At 41.2% G+C, this 16,087-nt stretch overlaps 1 protein-coding gene across 1 annotated transcript; it reads left to right on the top strand.

Annotated features, from left to right (window-relative positions):
- Positions 1–9,867: 9,867 nt before the first annotated feature.
- Positions 9,868–15,609, top strand: stbd1 (starch binding domain 1). The gene is made up of 3 exons (XM_088281984.1): positions 9,868–10,317; positions 11,571–11,929; positions 12,452–15,609. The coding sequence occupies exons 1-3, from the start codon at positions 10,032–10,034 to the stop codon at positions 14,438–14,440; spliced, it is 2,634 nt and encodes an 877-aa protein (XP_088138110.1). The 5' UTR covers positions 9,868–10,031; the 3' UTR covers positions 14,441–15,609.
- Positions 15,610–16,087: the final 478 nt, after the last annotated feature.

Here is a 16,087-nt window from a genome sequence, read left to right as displayed (position 1 = left end):
ACACGGAATTTGTCCAGAAATGGCTTCAGTCATCTTGACATTGAGACAGGACCACCGACATTGTGAGTCAACCCAGACCTGCCCAAGAAAACCCGTCGTGCCCCAAAGCTAACAGAACCATCACGCTGATATTCTACCCAGGGAGAGATGCCTTATTTGGTTCCAATTAAAAGCACCAAATGTTCCTTTCACCGAGACATTTGTGAGATGGTGGAAATCATCTGTCAAATTGTCCAAGTAGAGTCAACCATAGTTGTTGTAGCAATGAAAATAGCATGAATGGGCTGGACTTTTAGGTGCACATTAATAACCTGCTCAGTTGTGCAACTACAGTATGTGTTGACTCAACAATATACCGGACTATCTAAATTGCCTAGCTAAGTGGGCAATAAATTGCTAGTTCACGCTAACAGACTGCACGCGTTGGTTTTGGTGCATTTACAAACTGGTGTAAACGTGACTAGACTTCCCAATAAATTGTTACATTTACATGGACATATTTATTCAGATTAAAAACCCATTTACGATCAAGATTTTATCGCAAACAACAGGCTCGGTTTATGTCGATTGATAACCGGACCGGCGACAAACTTCTGTTGTGCGCAATACGCACGATACATCTATACTTGCTCTGTGTCACATGATGACGGACTGTGGGTTCATGTTTGGATGTGTGTGGTACTTGTGGCTTTGAGGTCGCTTTAGCATATGGTTTACAAGAAAGTCGGCATGTAAGAAGCTCTGTGTGACATTCTTTGTGGTATGTTAAGAATTTGTGAGAGACGACACGCACACATGCGTTGTACTTTTACATCAAAGTGGTGACATTGAGAACACAGCTTCAATGAAAAGGTCAAGCGCAGCGGATCACCCACGTCAAAGCAGTGATAGGAATATCACGCCTACGTACATGTGTGTGTGAAGGTGATACAATGAAAGAGTGAGATTGAGAGAGCATCTGTCTCTGTGTTTGTGTGTCGCAAGGTCAAAGGAGGATGTTGGCTCTGTCTTTCAGTGTGTCTTGCTTCACGATGACCTTTCCTAATATGTTACCCACATGACTCCAGGACTTGACAAGTCATTTTGTTTACATTTGAAAATCTTTTTTTCTTTTAATGTAGTGTGCCTTTACTTATTTTTTTTTTGTCGGTCATTCCTCTGTTCGCGACCTGGGCACCCTTCCGTCATCCTTATTCATAAAATAATCATCCTCCGTCCCCGTCTGTCTCCGTCCATTTAACAGGCTTCCGTCCTTATATCTCACATGTCCGTCCTGCCCGTCACCCAAAAGACCCAAAGTGTATATGCATGATGCTGTCTGAGTGAGGCTAACGGGAGTAATCCTACGCTTGTCCCTTTGACACAAAATGAAGTCGCTCCTTCCTGCATACAAACAGGGTGAAGAAGCTTGAGACAAGATAATAAAAATAAAAATAAAAATAAAAATAAAAATAAAAATAAAAATAAAAATAAAAATAAAAATAAAAATAAAAATAAAAAATAAAAAATAAAAAATAAAATAAAAATAAAAAATAAAATAAAATAAAATAGAATAAAACATAATAAAATAACAAAATTATATATATATATATATATATATATTTATATATATATATTTAAATCCAGCAACAAAAAATGGTAGGCACACTGAGCCAGGCACTTTGGCACGATTGTCATGTTACGTACACAAGTGAGCGATAGCAAAGTCTGTCATACCACAACTCCCTTTCAGAATGGGGCGCATGTCGCACATGTGTGCTCCATTGCAATCATTCCATCTCTGGGTCACTTGTCCTTTGTATCTTTCCAACCGGACAAACCACAAAATGGCCTCATAGTGACCATCCCACTTGACGCATTTGTTGTAGGAATTACGGGTGCGACTCTACTACGACTACTTGAACTAGTATTCCTCGTCTCTGTGCTACCAAGCTGAGAAACTTGACCAAGCTTCGTCTGTGTACATTTAAATAACACAATGCTCCAAATGTGTTTGTGGTTTGATGTATTTCACATTGGTCCCATATCTTGAAATGTGACTCCCTCGGATGAATCGAATAGCTGGCAAATACAAAAAGAACATGCCAATGGGAAATAAAATGGCTGAGGAGTCACATTCTGGTCAAATGTTGAAAAAGTACCCTTGCCTGGTGATATGTAAAGGTTTGAGGTGCTAAGACAAAGAACTTTATTTATAAAGTATGAAGCTCTTTTGGATTGATAATCCATCCGAGAGACATGGGGGGGGGGGGGGGGGGGGGACATAGCAGCAAATGACTTTGACAGAAGGGAACAAAGTGTGCTTTCTTGCTGACCTCAGATTGAACCACTGATTCGAGGAATCAGGTTCAGAGTGCCAGAACATTGCACGTAAGTGGGACTTGAGTTTTGCCTCACAACTGTAAATTCACAAAAAGAAAACAGTATCACTCAAAAAACACACAATTAGAACCTTGTTTCACAATTTGTTCCTATTATGTGCTCCGTGATTGTCCGGCAAGCGCCTGTCGCCCAAAATCACCTGGGATAGGCTGTCCTGTCAGCAACCCGTGAAGCTGAACAGGGTGAGCGTTCCAAAAACGAGATAAGCAGCTAATTTAAAATTGCAATCCTGTCGTCGTAATTGACCTTAAAAGTTTTGCTAGACCAATCAGTCTTTTGAGAGATCATGCGTATGGTTTAGATAAGGCCGGACAGGAGAGACCACGTAGCCTAGATGTCATCACAGCAGCAGTTTTATCGGAACTTTATGGCAGACGAGTCACTTTCCATTTTTCTTCCGTTTTTTTTTTTTTAAAGAAAGCTTTTACAAAAAGTCACCTCTGAGAGTTGCTCATTTATTTGGCCGCAGCCTTGTGCTCTTTTTGTTCTCTGAGCGCAATTTAGCGTTCAGTCTGCGATTTGTTGAGCACACATTTGGAACGTGGCTATTTCTCCTGTTGCTTTTGTTTTCCCTCACCGTCTCTCAATTTTTACAACCTCTGCTCCCTTTTCCACTCACACATCGGGGTGGTAAAGAACACATTGTTAAATAGTTGCCAATAACCCTGCAGCGTATTTTCACAAGCCATGCTTTATGCATTGCAAAGCGTCCAATATTTCCTTTTATGTACCCCAGTTTGAATGTAAAATCGAATTATTGGGAAGACTCTTGCTGTGATGTAATTCTCGTCACGTCGGAGGAGGTTCTCGTTTTAAAATGTGCTCAACCGGATGGGAGAATTCTGAGGTGGTAATTGAACAACGACATGCAAACAGTCAACAAAAAGAAATAAAACAAAATGCTGTTTGTCCTTCAATGGGCAGGTCACATGTCCCACTATGTAAGTCGCAATTGTCTTTGAGCTGCAATTGCAAAACCAAACCAGGTTTTTCGTGTTCAACATCACGGAGCTGAACTGAACCGTGACAATTTATGTAGAAGTGTCCAACAATCAATTATCCAGCGTAGCGATTGTAAATTAGCTGTGACTGCACCGATTTCATAGGATTTATTTTTATTTTTTTTTAATGATTCGATTCGAAAAGGGCAGTACAGACAAAGAGTGGTTAGTAGTTTAGCACGTAGGCTACACGGTTCTAAATTTCAGCTTGGGTTTTGAATTTGACCCCCTGCTGCTTCAGGCTACCTTCCACATTATAAAAACACAATTAAAATCGCGATAATAGAAGAGTCTAAATTGTCTAAAAGTGAGTCTGCGATTTCAGCATGCAGCACGCCTCTCGCCCAAAACCAACCGGGACCGGCTCTAGCTTACACAGAACCTTAATGAGGACAAGCACTCAATTGGTAATTCCAAAATGTGACACATCATCTCCTATTGCTGCAAGGGTGACTAAAGGTTGCTCGGGCCTCAAGTGTTGAGTGCATGTGCCATGAGGTCACCACATAAATGCAGTTGATGTCGCTTGGGCGTTTTGATGACAGTAAATGTGTCATTATGGTCATGACTCCACTTTCACTTACTTTTTGTTTCTTCTTCTGTTTCAGAGGGAAATGAACTGCTGTTGTCCTTCAAATGACAATGCAGGAAGTATAAACACAATATGACTTCACCCTTGCTGCGAAGTCTAGAAACCAAATTTGGTCCACAACCAACATTAAGTAGTTTTATACTGGATAAAGAGACTCTGGGAAAATGGGAGAATGAAAAGATCTATTTGTGAGTAGAAAACCAGTTGTTTGGAAACATGAATTCTTGAGGAAACAGTGATGTCATGACAGCCTTTCTTGTGCACGCAGACACACACACACACACACACATAATAGCATTGTCTCTTTAAATCAGGGCTTCTTAACCGTGATCATCGACCAACGCAATTTATGCCCCTCATTCTGATTGAAACGTTAGGTCAACAGTCGAAGACCGACAATCTGATCTGGAGTTGAAATGCACACCACAAAAACTCAGATGAGCTTTCCATGCCAAGGACGGAATTGTCCGTCAGTCTGTCTCGGATGGATGCCCACTTTGGCGACGGAGGACAAAAAATATTTTAAAAAGGACGATCTAAGCGAAAGTGGGTTATCGTCCTTCGCTGTAATCCTTCCTACCCGGTTCGAGTACCCACAGACGTGTTGTGTTGAGTTCTTTCGGCCTCTCCTTTTTTAACCGTCTTGTAAACAATATTATCCGGTCACAAGATAATTCCCAGCCGGTAAGTGGATGTGAATAGGAAATTAGCCGGTTAATGAACTTTAATTAATGTTCATAAATTATGGAACTTCTGCCGCTAACCTCTACCACAGTGTCATCATGCATGGGGGTTAGTGGTTGGCATTTTTTTTTCTAAATGTTATTTTAGTTTGTTATGTATTTCCCTTCACACGTTTCCTGTTTTTCTCCAAAGGCTTCACATTGCCCCAAATGTTTTTCTATTGTCGATCTTTCTTTGGATTGTTTCTCTTCTCTTTGACCTCTGTGATCCCGCTCTTGTTTTATTCTTCTAATGGGTCACGCTCCTTTAAGCAACACACACACACACACACACGAAGAAAAACCTGAGTTCTGCACTCTGTGACTTTCATGACATTCATACAAAAACTGCACAGCGTTTCAAAGCCTAGAACCGGATCGTATAACAGGTCAAGCTCAGACACCCCTTGGGAAGGGAGAACAATGATACGGGCTCATAGAGTTTTTTTGTGTTATTCCTTTTTTTCCAATAAGTAAATCATGAAATTAGAATACATTTCATATCAAGTTGGAATTAGATTTTGAAAAACCCTTTCATCCATTTTCTATCGCACTGTTTGGCAATCACAGGGCAGTAACCAGTTTGTAAAAGTAAGACTTGGACTAATTGTAAAAAAAAAAAAAAAAAGAAAACAAAAATAAAGGCAAGAGAGATGCCTACTATCAAAGTGCCCCAGCTCAAGTTCTACCACACTGTTTGTACTTGGACATCTCTCGTTGACAGGGGAGTGTAGAACAATGAGGCCAAAACTACCAAAGCCACCATTGAAACTTTAAAATTAGGATTTTGTCTGTTACACAAGGCTAACTAATACCATATGTTTTTTTTGTTGTTGTTTTTGTTTTATTTTTAGATATTCGTCCCAGGCCACTGAACTTACGCAACCCTTTTGAAAACAGGTTGCTTTTGTATTTACTGCTAGCATGCTGACCTCAAAGTGCACAACTTTCACTGCGCTGATGCATCGTGGCTATATGCATGCTTTGAGGGCACAGACTGTGATTGTTCTCTCTGGGTGTTAGCTTTCGGAGCAGGAAGTGCACACTCGGGTCAGGTGGGGGGGCGGTGGTTAAGAGGGGAGGGGGGCATGTAGGCACCCTCAGTCTGCCCACATCTGTTCAAATAGCCGAGACCCTCATAGTCGCGCAGGAAATGCGTACGTCTGCGTGTACGCATGTGACAGAAGCCATTCTTTGTGTGCATGATTATTAAAAGTAATTGACCTTATGCTGGAAAACAGCCGCCCACAGTAAGTAACAGAGAGAAATTTGTCTCATGCCTGCTCCAATGGGAAGCACTGCAAGTGCAACGCTGACAAGGAAGATGAACCTGTCAATCGAACCTGACTTCAACTACATGAACAAAAAATTATGAACAAAAAAAAAACAACAACAATGGGACTGTTTGCTGTCCATAGATGAGTTTGCTACATTATTTTAAGCAACAAAAATGCGATTAGACTCTTCAGCAGAGTTCAAAGTAAACATGGTGAAGCTGCAAATAGCTGTTATGCTGCACACAAATTGAACAAGTCGTCAACAAAAGTGAAGTCGGTTTTAAATCCAGGTCAAAAGCTTTATTTTTTTTTTTTTATTATTTAAGATTATTTAAACATTTTTGAACAATTATATAATAAATATATTTTTTTAAGTTTTCTGTTAATGTTTAAATTATTTTTATATATTTTTTTAAAGCTATACTTCTGTTTTCTCCGCTTTGCTATGGATGTTGTTAGCTGTTGGTGTTGTGTCTTTGCTTGCATGAAGCACATTGAGTTGCCTTGTGTATAAAATGCGCAAAATAAATACATCTGTCTTGTCTTTTTGTTAATACGAACCCCCACCCTCCTGCTAAGAACTGAAGAATGAAAAATAAAAATGATTCTCCACTGCATGGAAACAGAACACAGAAGACAAACAGGCAACGTCAAAGCAACATCTGGATATAAAATGACTACAAAGTAGAAGTCTGCACGGAGACAAAAACAGCTGCTTGCGATTCAGTTCCAGTGCTTAGTGATTCCTGCAACGTTTACCTTTTCTCACCAGCGCTGAAACGTGCATGAAGGTTGAATAGTATTGGAGTGCAATGGTCATATTAAAACAGAACCATAGCAATGTGGAGAGTACACTGGCTTATATAAAAAAAAAATTATAGCAAGGAACCAATACGAGTTGATTATTTCAGCACACTTGCAACATCCCTCTCCAACTTTGGAAATGAATCATGGTAACAAGACGGAGAGGAATTGACTCATTTTGCATAAAATGGTCTGCATTTGAGTCTTCAAAGAGCAGCACTGTGGTTTCATGCGATGAATCACAACACATGCGGTGTTTAACGACGAGGACCGGGTTTTCATCGGAGCTGCGTGGCACCATGACGACATGGTAGCTGGAACACTATTAACGCGAACGGGGCCAGACATCACACGTGTAAATACATGTAGACTGCGTTGTGAGGTTTTGTGACGGCAATAAAAGATGTTTGCTACACACCCTGTTGATTAATGCTCGCTCACTGTGTCCTGTGATAGGTTTAAAAGGATGCTGGGGCAGAAAAAGCGTCATTTTTTTTTTTTTTTAAATAAACTGAGGCAATTAACAAACAGAACAACACCATCATGTATTCAGTAAAAAAAAAAAAAAAAATTCAATTATCAATAATAAAAAAATATATGATATGTGGAAATCCAATTTGTAGATACATTCTGATAATACTATTAAATAAAATAGTCACAGCTAAAAAAATAATAATAATAAATAAATAAATCAATAAATGTAAAAATTAAAACACAGTAAAACACTAAAACGTTCTCTGGATATTTGCAACCAAAGATTTACTGGAAAAAGGCATTCAAAAATGTCAATACGTTATTGCTTTTCTTATTGTTAATTAATTTTATAGAGTTAAATACGGATTTTAACTCCAACGGGAAAGGCACAAATCTGGGAGGGGATTTTGAACATATCTGCTTGAGAATGAAAAATAAAAAGCAAAAAAAATCATAAAGAATGATTAAATTAAATAAATATGCAACATTTGTATCACTTGGGTAACTATAATAGCAAACAACATCCTTCAAATTAAGAATGCAGGGGGCTTCACATGGTTTAAAGAAATGAAGCATTAAATCAGACCAAAATCGCTTCGTGGTAACTGTCAAAGAACTAAAAAGCGTCAGTAAACCCCCTCAAGATGTCATTCGTGACTCGGCAAAGCTCAGCATCTCACAGGAGTGGCCCAGATGAAAGTGAATCATGGCGACACCCTACTTAATTGTGGGGAGATTTAACGAGGAAGGGAAAAGATGAGACTAATTTCCAAGATTTCCATCCATCCTTTCTCTTTGCTGCCTCTCCCCACTGTGCGGGATAGATGATGGAAAATTGACTTTTTAAATATATTGTATAGAAAAAGCTGAGTCTCTGCTCATCCATCAAATGTGAAATCAAACAACCAAGTTGCCTGCCTGTTACTAAAACAGCTATTTAAAAAAACCACCGCCAACTAGAGTTGATGCAAATAAATTTCAAAGTGAGGCATTTACATGGGATTAATAAAGTGAATATCTTTCATGGCATTTTAAAGGGCACAACTTTAAATCAGTAAAGTATAAATATGCCTCAAGTGTCATCTTGTTTTTTGCGTTCGATTAAAAAAATACTGCAACCATTTAGGTATGCTCGCTGGGTCCCTCTAGTGGTTGCAGGTGCTTACTTCACTTAAAACTTAAGCCGTCTCTTACGGTTCACACAGTAATTATTGGCAAAGCGTAATTAGGTAGCTTGAATACTGTCTTCTCCTTAACCTTCATCGTTCCTTGTTTACAATCGGCGTCAAAGTGCAGTTCTCAAGTTAGCAAAATCCCTAAACTCATTGGCTCAGCAGTCCCTGGGGGCGGAATGAGGGTTGACTCATGCTCACTTGCATTTGAGGATTGCATCTATTCTGCAATTCTTGATCCTCGAAAGGCATAATATGTCTCTTTGACAGCTTTGGTCTGTGTTATGTCAGCATTACCATGAAACGACCAATCCCACAAACACAAGACCCCCAAAAAATAAATAAACAAAAATGTACGACTCCCATGAGTGCATTTTCTCCTGTCCAATGCAGCCATGTTTATAAAGCAATCAATCTATTGTTGGCAAAAAAAAAATCTCTGACAGACGGACAAGATCCAGACTATAATGGCTGACATTAAATAAAACAAGAAAAATAAAATAAAAATGCAAATCAAGGCCATTAATGTTGCTTGAGTGTCGTAGCCAATTTGCATTTTTTTTGTGTGGACAGGCCGCTTCTAATCCACCAGTCCAGTGTATGCAATGAATTCCTGTCCTAAAACAGGTCACAAATGATTCAAGTGAGAATTAGCAATTTTTAAAAAACAAATAAAAATGGATGTGTGAGTGGATTCGATGTGGGATTTATAGTCTATAGTCATGAGTTAAAAACACGTTATAATAGCGGTAGCTCCTAAAACAATTATTGATATGGAGGGCGTGAATTTATAAAGATTGTCTCGAATTTTTTTATTGAGAACCTTTTTTTCTGTTGTGTGTCTATCCAAATCTCTGACTCAGCATCAACAGTGGAGCAGTCAAGGTCATTATAATTGCGTTGATTTGTTGATACTACCGTGATTGTCCACTAGGTGGTAGCATTACTCTATACAGACTGACCTGGAAATTGATTCCAAACAAATTGATCTTGACGGTTTCATTTTTTCTTTTTCTACGTTTGTTTTTTATTTTAATGGTACAACGACCCCCCCCCCCCCTCCTCCAATTTACTTGCAGTAAACGTGTTTAACCATTGTAAGGGGGTGCTCAAAATCTGTATGGAAATCCAGATAATATTTATGAATCACATTGCTACATTTTACCCCATTTCTTTTTACACTAGCACGTGTTTCTGTATTCGTGCATTGGTTGCTTGAAATGTAATGGCGGGCACAGCAATTCTATCATGACCTATTTATGTCCATGTACCTCTTTATGTATGTATAAATATCCAAATTCAGAAAACGACAATGACGACAGCAACAACAACATTGCGTTCCCTATGGAATCATCGGCCCTCTGACAGGCGATTAACTTGAATATGAACGCCAACTTGAACGTTGAACTATTTTTATGAATGAGTAGCGCCGTCCTCGTGACGCCATCAGCCAATGAGCCGCACCTGCAGCAGTCTGCAACAAGAGGTGCCCACGCGCTCGTCGTGCACAACCCACAGCAATCTCATCTGGCAGACTCCGGGTTCGATAGCCTACGCACGCACGGACAGCTCACGTCACATCCCATCCCGTCGACAATTCGAGCACGATGGCATTTAAAGGCAGCAACGGCGTGGCGGTGGAGAGACGCGTGGATCTGGCGTCCCTCTTCTGCATGATCGGGCGACACGGTCCAGCCGTGGCACTAGCCGTGTTCGCCGTGGTGTCCGTGCTGGCGGGTTTTGTCATCTACCGAACCGTGAGGGGGCGGAGGAAGAAGAAGAAGGCCACCGCAGGCGAGAACGAACGAGCCGAGGGAAAGAGCCCCCCCACGGAGTCCGACGAGGCGGTGACGCAAGCCGGGCCAGAACCGCAAGCGTGTGCGACTTCTACAGGTACGCGGAGCAGTCACGTCATGGTTAGCATGATTGGCGGTGTTACACTACCAAGGACTGCAAGGCGATGGGGGTTTTAAGGTCTTCGTTATCTAATAATAACAATTCTGGTTCGCTTGTGCAAAAATTGAATCACAATGACCTTTTTTTGACTCTCTCTCCCTTAATAGCCATTTTTTTCTAACACGTTTCCCCACCATTGCATCCACCCCACAGAAAAAATAAATAATTATTCTTCAGAGGGGTTACAACATATTTTGCCAATACTCATAGAATTAACATTCAAGATAACATCATAAAAAATGTGCCACACTAACCAAACTGCATGCGTGTCTTGGCTGGTCCATGCAGCACCTCAGCTCTCACTGTATTTTCTCGACTCAAATAATGTTGAAAAGTTTCCAACATGTCGTTGGCAATGTTCAGCGCGATTGATTGTGATTATACCATCATATGGGAAAAGGGGAATTAATGAGTCTACGCTTGTCATTTTCTCATCAAGAATATAAATCGCAAACTGCTTCTTTGTCAAGTTTTTGGCAGTGAGGCCGGAAAAGTCGTTAAATATAGCGATATATGCACGCAAACATGTTTTTGTAGCAGGAGTTGCACATCTGCAGTGTTTGATATGGCAATTGCGCTCCAGCACTTTCGAGTCAACATATCAAAATGCAGTATAAACTTGAAGCTCACTATAATGGATAATTGCGATCATGCTTGGATGAGTCTGGTGTGGTTAAAAAAACAAGATGAAACCCTGACCTTAACCCCATCAAACACCTTTGGGAAGAACTAGGACGTAAATTGTGAGTTAGGCCTTCTCTCAAGTCAAAGGTCACTAAAGTCACAAGTTATTTTGGATGGACACGTTCCCAGACACAAGAATGGATGAGGAGACAAACAAAATTCTTTTGTTCATGCAGTGTATGAACATTTGTACTGGCTCGGTAATGAGCAGACAGAAGTGTTTTCCTCCACTTAATGGGTCAACTCTTGTTCATGGACACTTTTGGATTTAAAGAGATTGCCAAGTGGTATTCACCTATTGCATGGTGTCAAACTCAAGGCCCGGGGGTCCAGATGTGGCCCGCCACATTTTGTAAGGCCCACAAAAGCAAATTATGTACATCAATTTCATTTTTTTTTTTTTTTGCTAAAATACCAAAATTACAAATAGTCATCACTATTTAAAACATTGAGATGTTAGAAGCAGTTTTTGTCACTCACAATGTTCTGTGTATTTGGTGTCACAGATGTTGATGATGCGGCAAAAGACGGAGATGATCCCACTGGTTCTCACGTCCAAGTCAGACGTCGCGCTCCAACGGCTGCTGAGAAGAGCTCGTCACCCTGCGCATCCGACGTCGTCCAAGTGCCGCTCAACCAACATGTTACATCATCGCACGTGCATGAAGTGCCGTCAACTTTCACAGAAGCCCAGGTGTGCTCGGAGGAGCCCAGTCGGAGTCTTCAAAGTGTTGTGACAGAAATACCGGTGGCACCTGCTACTGTGCGCCACCTAAAAACAACAGATGATGCATTTAAGGATGAAGACATTTCAGAAGGCAACTTGAAGGAGCCAGAGGCTATTCGGGATCACATCTGCCAAGAAGTAAGAACACATTTGTTTATATTATTTATTATACATAAAAGAATGGGAAAGAATTCCGCCTTCAAAGCTTTAAAAAATTCTGTTCTCGGTTCCCAAATACTTATTGAGTGTTGGTCGAGGGGAAGGTGATGCAACATAGAGGAAAATGTTATTTTTTTTGTATTTTTGGAACGTGCTGCAGGTATTTAACTTGAAATGGGTGAATATACCGTCGCTATCCTGCAAAGAACACTCGTTCCTTTTTTTTCAGATTTTTTATTTTTTCATTTTTATGTGAATGAGATTCTGTTTCGACATCCCATTGAACATGGAAAAAAAAAATATGAGTTTGAAAATGAAAAGTATTGTCTTTATATTACATTCAACTCAATAAAGGTTCTTGAGGATTTGCAGGAATTCAGTTCTATTTTATAACAAAACATTAATTTCCCCCATTTTTAATCAGACATTTTAAACTCTCTTTTTATGACAACAGTAAATCAGATGAGATTTAAGTTTTGAATTTCATGTTTTCCAATTCAGGTGTACAAAGAAGAAGACCATGCTGTCAACACAGATGCGGATAATTCTGACAAGGAGAAAACCCGACAAGAGGAGGAAAAGGCTCAGCCTTTGTCAAGTAACCCAGTACCCTTTGAGCAACCCGTTCCCATGATAGAAGATGAAAATCAAGACAACGAACCCACAGCAGAGAATGGAGCAGTGGAGCTCAGCATGGAAGAACAAGTCACTTCATCAGGCAAGAGTCCAAAGGATGAATTTGAGGTGATTGACCACCAAGATCCTGCAGATCCCAATGATCACCTCGCTGAAGAAGGAACAAAACATGCACACATCGATGACGACTTTGACGGCAACAATACTCTGGCCCGCGAAGCACCTGCAGCTGATTTAGATGTCTTGAACGCAGATGTTGAATTTGATGCTCAGTCGACACGATTGGATAAATCAGAAATCCAGGCCGTGCGTAAAGAGGAACAAAGCAAATCAAAAATGGTTGACAAGGATAGGCTAGATATCAGGTCTGAAGCAGCACCGCAATTGGGTGACGTTTCCGACATGTTAACTGATCACCAAACACACAAAGCAGACGTTCCAACTGTTGAAGACGAAATGGAAACTCTCTCCGACATGAATGAAAAAGTCACAACCACTGCAGATGGTGAAGCACGAGTTGAGGATTTGTGCGAGCCTTTTGTTTTTTCTTCCCATGAAGATCGTGTTCAAGATCGTGACATCTCTTTGCAAAAGGCCAAAGTGGCCATCATTGCTAGCCCAGCTAGCGAAGGTGAAGCGAATGTCGGCAAAGTAGAGAAGTCCAAAACTTTTGAGGAGCCGATGCTCGACTCTGCAGGTGACGAGGCCTCTCACGAGGACATTTCGTCTTTCGCTCAAGACCAACATAATGATCGAAGTGATGATTTTTCCTTTGTCGTCACTGCTCCCGCTCCTGACAAGACTGACGATACAATGAACACAGCCAAGCTTCAAATTTGTCTCCCGCTCTTTGAGCCAAGCGAGCTGAGGGATGAGAACGTATGCGGTGGCGGCGAAGAAAGTGGCATTTCCAGCATGGCCGTCAGTCCTGAAGTGCTCGATCCTGCGAGTAACTTCGACTCCATTGCGATACCGCCGACGGATCACGAGACACAGGCGGAGGCCAGGCTGGAGCCTCAGACTTGCCTTTTCTTTGACGATGAGACTTTATCGGTCTTGGAGAACGATGCGCCGCTGCCAGAGCAGCCATGCAGTCAGATCATCGAATGTGCCGACGTTGAGTCATCGCCAGCACACGAGGACGTGTTTGGCCATGTGATTGGGGAAGGCAACCAAAGAGAGACGGACAAGTTTACAGTGCCGGCCCGAAGCGATGAATGGGAAAGGTCGGCAGACGTGAAAGTTGCTGAAGTTTCGGGCGTTAATGAGAAGTTGGAACGTGCAGGAAACGAAGAGGCCCCGATGGAGAAAGATGAGGACTTGGTGAAGACTGAAATAAATATCATGGAGGCAACTATGGACCACAATGAGTGGATCACAGATGGCAACCCAAGCTTTCCCTGGATGACTCTCACTACGCCATCTTTAGGTGGCGAGAAGCACACAGCAATCCAGCAGGTTCCCACTGAAGAATGCAACCATCCAGATGCAGCACCTCCATCTGTTCCTCAAGTCCAACAAACCGCTGGATGTGATTTGGAAGAAAACAGGAAAAGCAAAAACGTCAATGTGACTTTCCGCGTCCACTACATCACCCGTTCGCCGTTCCAGGTTTTGGCTGTGACAGGGAACCGACAGGAGCTTGGGAACTGGAAGGCCTTCATCCCTCTCGAGAGCGCCAAGGATGGACACTGGGCGGTTGTGGTGCGCCTTCCCGCTGACAGTGACGTGCAATGGAAGTTTGTGGTTGTAGAAAAGGGGGTGGTATGTCGCTGGGAAGAACGTGGCAACCGGCTGCTCCATACGGGATGTGGTCAAGACCTGCTAGTGCACAAATTGTGGGGATTCCAGTGAGACGTGACCACTGACAATGACGCCAAGAAGTAAGACCTACTTCAGTCTACGGAAATGTTAACTGTGACAATGTCTTCATGAGAAATAAAAATATCGTTTTCGAAATGGGGCTGAAGGATGAGTCAGACAATTTCGGACACATACCGTACGCGAGTGATGTACAAATAAAGCTTCATGAAGCACTTGTGGTAATTTCTGATTCCACAAGGTAGCACTCTTGGAATAAAGATGCAGCGGAAATCCAATATATTTCCATCGCAATCGCCATATCACGATTTTCTTTAAACCAAGAGAGCACCATCAAAGAGTCAAAGAATATCACGAGTACTTCATGAAGCTTCATTTTCCCACCACTACCTTTTGCCACGATGGTGCATTCGAATTAAATAACATTTTCCATGCACATTAGGTATCACCACCACAGTATTTGCGACTTGACCGCAATTTCATAGTTTAGCTTCAAATGTTGCATTATGCACTGTCCAACGAACAAACTGTTCATGTTATTGCAATGCTTTCAGCTTTTTGTACAAATTAGCCTTCATAGTTTATTTCGAGTATCCATGCGTGTCGCTGTTGAAGGCTATCGACATCGTGTCCGCAAAGGGGAAGCTTTATTACTTGGCTAATGGCAGTACAAGCATTTTTTTTTTTTTTTTTTTTTTTTATTTTCATGGCGGCAAGCCTGTATTTTGTAACACGGGCACCCTGAAAATGTTTAAGTGTTAACCATCGTACCTTTTTCGAAGACAATATGCAGCTTTTTGTACTGGATGCGTTGCAGTGCAAATGTAATCGATTTATTTAGGCGACTAATACTGTTTATGCTGCTGGATTCCACCCGATGTGAAAACTTGCTGTTGACTTTTATACGAGCGCAATAACGGAAGCAATAACTGGTGTGCATCAACGGCCAGAAATTGCAAACCACAAGTGTGATGCCGCTTTTGACCAAATGCATGTCCCGTCGTCGTTCAATATACGAGTGCCTTGTTCAACATCAAGAAAGTTTGATAGATTTGTTTTCCTCCAGAGTCATGACTTTTAATCTGTCTTGTCTATTCTAAATATCATGCAATCTTGTGATGTCACTACTGGATGTACCTAAAAACGTTTTAATAGATAGAGATGTCGCAGTGAATGCATTTATTAAAGGCCAGTTATTTGAATGATCCTGTGCCAGTCTTGATATATTTTTATTTTTTTTTCAAACGCGAATGTTTTGTGAGTGCATGTTAATGTGAGAACGGAGTTGGTTTCTTTGCTTGCCCGGAGGGGGTGTGTGTGTGTGTGCGAGTTGGGAACAACCACATTAAAATGATTTCTGTTCACACTGCAAAAATTCCTGCCAACAAGACTTGGCTTGCATGTTGTGCCAAATGTGCACCAACTGCTAGTTTAAATCTGTGTCACAAATGTGTTGATCTGATTCAAATTTTGTTGACCAATGTTATTGGTGCTAATGACGACCGCCCCCACGCACGAACATGCACTTAAATTTTTTTTCCCCTGAGTAAAGAACACAAGGTCAAGACCTTAACTTTGATATGTATCCAGATGGCTAATTTTCAAGGACTCCAAGGGAAAATGTTACAAGCTGCGTTATGCCAGCTCATTCGGAAGGTTGAACTTTTTTTTTTTTAAATT

The sequence above is a fragment of the Idiotropiscis lumnitzeri genome, chromosome 18 (assembly GCF_059441095.1).
Source record: "Idiotropiscis lumnitzeri isolate Australia: NSW breed Sydney's pygmy pipehorse chromosome 18, RoL_Ilum_1.0, whole genome shotgun sequence".
Classification (NCBI taxonomy): Eukaryota; Metazoa; Chordata; class Actinopteri; order Syngnathiformes; family Syngnathidae; genus Idiotropiscis; species Idiotropiscis lumnitzeri.
The sequence above is the reverse complement of the archived record's forward strand: the minus strand, read 5'-3'. Positions and strand labels throughout refer to the sequence as shown.